The sequence below is a fragment of the Otolemur garnettii genome, unplaced genomic scaffold (genome assembly GCF_000181295.1).
Source record: "Otolemur garnettii isolate 467f Iridium unplaced genomic scaffold, OtoGar3 scaffold00039, whole genome shotgun sequence".
Lineage (NCBI taxonomy): Eukaryota > Metazoa > Chordata > Mammalia > Primates > Galagidae > Otolemur > Otolemur garnettii.
In genome coordinates this window covers 2,948,865-2,954,641 of record NW_003852434.1, presented here as the reverse complement: position 1 = coordinate 2,954,641, position 5,777 = coordinate 2,948,865, and the positions used below count along the sequence as shown (strand labels likewise).

Genomic DNA, 5,777 nt, shown 5'->3' with positions numbered 1-5,777 from the left:
AAAAGCTGCTGCTTATGTCCTGAATTATTTTTTTGCGGTGAATCAATATCCTTTATTTAATGTAGGTATTTGTACTGGTTTGTAATGGCGCTAAATATAGACTATTTCTAATAAAAAAACAATAGTTCTCTTGTAAAACTAGCTGATTTGAGGTAAATTTATATATGCTGTGCTATAAAGAAAACTATCCCTTTATAATTTGTCTCAAGCTTGAATTAGAATCTTGTCTTTGTTGTAAGTCAGTTATGATTTCACATTACTATTCACAGGTGGAAAAGAGATAGCAGTGGAAATAAAATCACCCATCCGGTTTCTGGGAAACACATCTTACAGTTTGTTGCAATAAAAAGGAAAGACTGTGGAGAATGGGCAATCCCAGGGGTGAGCATTAAAATTAAATAAAGTTAATGTTCAAATTCTTGTTAGTTGTTTATGCTTACTGTAAGGCCGTTGTCTGGGCACTTTTCCTGCTCCATGTATCTTCCATTCTCCCCAGTTCAAGCAGTAGTTCTTTTTTCTTTCATCCCTGCCATGAAGTGTCATTATCAGTAACAAGTTTAGGATCATCCAAAGGCTCTTAGAATCTGAGTCTAATTCTGATACCCTTAGAAAAGAACATAGACTTTGGAGTTAGATCTAGGCCTGTGTTCTGGTTTTTCCTCTTACAACTGGGGGGATATGGAATTCAGGCTCTTGTCTTTAAAATAAAAATACCTGCCTCACAGGATTACGGGAGACAGCATATAAACCCCTGGTATGTGGTAGGCAATATAGCCAATATCAATGTTGGCTCCCATCGCAGAGCTTAACCGCTACTTCAAGCCCCAGGTAATATTTTTAACATTTTTTTGTTGAATACTGATAACTTTGGACATAGCCATAATAATAAATGATAGCTTTTATTACCTACTATTCTTGTAGTCTTAAAAATTTCTGTAATATCCTTAAGAAGGGTGCACTTTTTTTGGCCTTTAGTTCGAATCTATACCAGTGGTGTATTTGAAGTGGCCTTTTAAAATGTGTGTGGTAGAGGATTTTATATTTTATGCTGTATTATGAAATAGAGGTAGTTTAATGTGAAGACGACACTTTATAAACCACTATTTGCAAGAAAGTCTTTTTTCTTTGTCAATAAAGATCTGAGCTAACTTCGATAAGAGCTTAGGCTAATTTCTGTGGGTCAAATAGTCAAACTTATGGTGAATGCAATAACATAATTATGTCATTAAAGGATCTTATATTTTTATTGTAATTTGAAATTCTTATCAAGCAGAGAACTATTGTCATTGATATTTTGAGAGTTACTCATCTAATCAGTGTATTTTGAGTATCTTTGCCAACTAATATTTTAGACATTGTGAATGCGACAGAGCAATCAAAAGAAACATTCCTGTTCTTTAGTGTTCACGTTCCAGTAGGAGAGACAGATCATATAAGATAAATAAGTTAAATATATTATATAGAAGGTGATAAGAGAAACCTTAAGGCAGGGGCCTAGGAAGTGTTTGAGAGTTCACAAGTTTAGACAGGAAAGTTAAAGACTCTCCCTGAGAAGGAGATATTTGAGTGAAGATCTGAAGGAGATAAACGACTGAGCCATGTGGGTATCTGGGGAAAAGCATCTTGACAGTGGTAACAGCAGGTGCAAAGGCCCTCAGGTGGGAGGATGTGTGGCATGTCATGCGAATACTGAAGAGATAGTGTGGCTGGAATGGAATGAACAATGAGGGAAGGATGAATTTGCCGTATTTTTTTCTTGTATCAAGGCCTTCTTGCCTTAGTTTGAGTTTGGAAAACACCAGGAAATTAGTTTGATTGGCTCAGTTTGCCATAGGCTGGCCTTGGACCAATCACTGCAGAGAAATATATATATATGTATAATGTATCCTTACATTGGCTGCTTCTGCTACAACTACTTTAGAGAAGAACATATCACAGAGGAATGGGGATTACTTTTATGGGCAGATAGAATCATAAATGTCCACTGTACCTCTCCATAAGTATGTGTTGAGTGACTCAAAGCTTATTACCTTTTTTTTAATGTAACTCTTAGGGGATGGTGGATCCAGGAGAGAAGATTAGTGCCACACTGAAAAGAGAATTCGGTGAGGAAGCTCTCAACTCCTTGCAGAAATCTAGTGCAGAGAAGAGAGAAATAGAGGAACAGTTGCACAAACTCTTCAGCCAAGAACATCTCGTGGTAAGACATGGTGGTTCCTAGAGGGGATTTGGTCCTTTGGATTAAAGAAAATGATTCAAAGTTTGCCTGTAAATCTAGTAGACCCTTCTCTAAGTGAAGTGGAATACTTGTATATTTGATTTCAAATGTAGTTATGAAAACAAAGTCTAGATCTTCACTCTAAGTAGATTTCTATTATATTTAAAGTTTTATGCTCAACTTTAGGTTAATTGTATCATTTATTATAATCATTTTTTCCTCCTAGTTTTTCTTTACATGTGAGAAACTATTTTCTTACATGCTGAGTACCCATTCAATAGAAAACCTTTTTCTTTTGCATGAATTCAACTCTCTCTGAAAGGACATTTACATATTAAATGATATACAGAGTTTTTCTGGTTGACAACCATTTAAGTCTCATGTCTGTTTTGTCTGTATTAGATCTGTGATTTTTAATAAATAACCTTATAAGGGATATGTGTAGTACTGCTGAGGAAAAGAATAGATTTTCTTTTCACCTTTGTTGGCTTTTGTTTGAATTGCTTTATTCTCTTTTCAGAATTGGGATTTCTTAATTATTTATGTTCTCCAGATTTGTTTTGGTCATGTTAGTTAGATGACTAGATCCAAATCTTACCTGTCAACTTAGTTTTATTTATAGATCACCTTTGTTTAACTAGAATCGTCTACCTTTGTGTTTCTGAAACTCTAATCACAGAAATTATTAAAATATAAAAATACATAAAGTGTGTACCTTTTTTTTAAGTTTTTATTTTTATTTTTTTGGAGATAGAATCTCACTGTGTTGCCCAGGCTCACAGCAACCTCAAGCTCCTGGGCTTAGCCATCTGAGGAGCTGGGACTCCAGGTGCCCACCATAACATGTGTCTACACCACATGTTTAGTAGAGAGGGGGTCTTGCTCAGGCTGGTCTTGAACTCCTGAGCTCAAGCGATCCTCCTGCGTCGACCTCCCAGGGTACTAGGATTATAGGTGTGAGCCACTGCCCCCAGCCAAATTATGTACACTTTTTAAAAATCATGTGGCCTAAATCTGACTATTCTCAAATCTGAAATTAGAGTCTGAGTAGTGGATTTGACGCGTCCTCAAAAGAGAATATGAATCCCTGGGAAATTTGAAACAAGTGTGTGGAATACTACAGTAAAGGTTCTATGATATTTACCTTTTTTTAAAAAAATACATTGCTGAGAAACACAACATGACATTTCCCATCTGAACCAATAAGTGTCCAGTTGAGCAGCGTGGAGAGTGTTCACGCTGCTGTGCGGCAGGATGTTCCTGTTTCTGATTCTGGCGACGGTAACGTGTGTCTCCCCTCCTCTCTGCTGCCGATGCCGGGGTGCTCAGTGAAGGGAGGGTGAGCTCACTGGTGGGTTCTTGCCTTCACGTGGGAATGAGTTTGAAAGCAAGCCACCCAGCAATAAGGAGAGGACGGAGAGAGACAGACAGCAGACCCTACTGCACAGACAGAGTAGGGGGAGGAATGTGTTATGGGACGCTGGTAACCTTTTTAAATGTTGAAAAACCTCATAAGGAAACAGCCATACATGACCAACATGGACTCGCTGTCAGGCCGTAAAGTTTAGTCATAAAGTGTTGTCACGGAAGGGGAAATGCAAGCAGTTTGTAGGGTATCCTGCTTAGCAATTCCCCTGTCCTCGAGTGGTCCTAGGCAGCGACTTGCTTGTGGCTTCCTTGTTCACGTGGCTGCTTGTAGGGTCTCTTAGCTCACCTTTTCTGCCATATTCCTACATCATTATATGTTGAAATAAAAAAAAAATGTCTCCTTTCAAAAATAGATATATAAGGGATATGTTGATGATCCTCGAAACACTGATAATGCATGGATGGAGACAGAAGCTGTGAATTACCATGATGAAACAGGTAATTTTGTATTTATGTTTGCTAAACTGACTGAGGTTAAAGGATCAATGTAAGCCCCTAGACTAGTAGGGCATGATTAAATCAAGACTATTAGAATATCTTAAGCCAGTTAACTATTGATTTTAGGATTTTATTTATATGAAAGCAAAAATTATTGGTATTAACAGGATACGTAGAAGAAAGCTTCAAAAATGTTATCACCAGTGACTAAATTTAATTATTTGGTAACATACAAAATTAAGATTGAATTTATGAGCTAAAATTATGTACTTTAAAGTTGTAAGATTATTTGTGTAGTAAAATTTCATTTTTGTAAAACAAAAACAATTGGGGATTTAGGTAGGAAGTATGGCAACTATAAAGGAAATTAGATTTGTATTTTACTGTTTGAAATATTTTTATAGTAAGCATGGATTGGTAAAACACTAAACAATACAAAAATAATTCCAAGTACTGCAAATGTTTTAAATGAAGGCTTTATCTGGCCCATGGATTTTAAATTTTTCATATCCGTTATTAAAAAAGAGAAAGGAAATCTATTATCTTAATTAATTAATTTGAGACAGGCAGGGTGGCTCACATCTATAAATTTAGCACTCTGGGAAGCCAAGGTGGGTGGCTTGCTTGAGGCCAGGAGTTTGAAACCAACCTGAGTAAGACTGACACCCTGTGTCTTCTAAAAATAGAAAAACTAGCCAGGCATTGTAGCTGGTACCTGTAGTCCCAGCAACTTCAGAGGCTCATGCAGGAGGATTGCTTGAATGCAGGAGTCTGAGGTTGCTGTGAGCTAGGCTGATGCCACAACACTATAGCCTAGGCAACAGAGTGACACTCTCTCAAAAAAACCTAAAACAAAACAAAAATTATTAATGTGATCTTAATTTACACATTGAATGGCTCCCCTTGAAATATATTTTATTGTTAAAACGGATGACCTTTTAAGTACTTGTTTTGATTTGTAGCATAACAAAGTCAGGGCACCATGTCAGAGAACTGAGTGCTCTTTGGTGGCCTTGTGCAAATCCACTTGTCCTCCTGCACTCAGTTTTTTCACTAATAAAATGGGATAAGATTAGAAGATCTGTAACTTCTCCCTTCTGTGCTTGGGGGAAGCTCCCAGCACCTTTTCTCTACTTTGTGTTTAACTACTGTAACCGAGATATTAGAAGAGCTCATCCTTCTCGTATTAAGAACTTAGAAGAAATGTACAAGTGTCATATAGAGGCAGGTCTGTACAACGTAAGTGTTGATAAATTTGTTAACCAATTATTTTTGAAGTTAAAAACAATGACTGATCTTCCAGTGGTTGATTACAGAGTTGACGAGTTTTTCCCTGTTTCACTTTTTCTCTCTCTTTAAATTTAAATTCTGTTCTGATAATTCTACCATCTCTGCCATTTCTGAGTTTGGTTCCAATGCTTGGATTGTCTCTTCAGACTTGGGTTTTTCCCTTTTAGCGTGCTTTGAGTGGTTTTTTGAAAGCCAGCCATGATTTATTCAGTGAAAGGACCTAAGGCAAAGAGTTCTTCAGTGTAAGGCTTTCCGTTTACTTTTACCTGGCCAGAGGTTCTGCTGTGTTTATTGTTCTCTGTAGCTGTAGGTGTCAGAGGCTAAAACTTTCCTCTAGGGTTTTTGTTTCTGTTTTCCCTGGTGTTGGTTTTGCCTGGAGACTTTTTAAGGTCTGACGCGTGCC

The 5,777-nt window shown here is 37.2% G+C and overlaps 1 protein-coding gene across 1 annotated transcript in view; it reads left to right on the top strand.

The window, feature by feature from the left end:
* The window catches only part of NUDT9 (nudix hydrolase 9), a 20,848-nt gene that overhangs the window by 12,631 nt on the left and 2,440 nt on the right, over positions 1-5,777 (top strand). Inside the window, exons 3-5 of the mRNA XM_023513342.1 lie at positions 261-381; positions 2,054-2,200; positions 4,000-4,084. Of these exons, the coding sequence (XP_023369110.1) occupies positions 261-381; positions 2,054-2,200; positions 4,000-4,084 (353 nt within the window). The remainder of the gene's footprint in view (positions 1-260; positions 382-2,053; positions 2,201-3,999; positions 4,085-5,777) is intronic.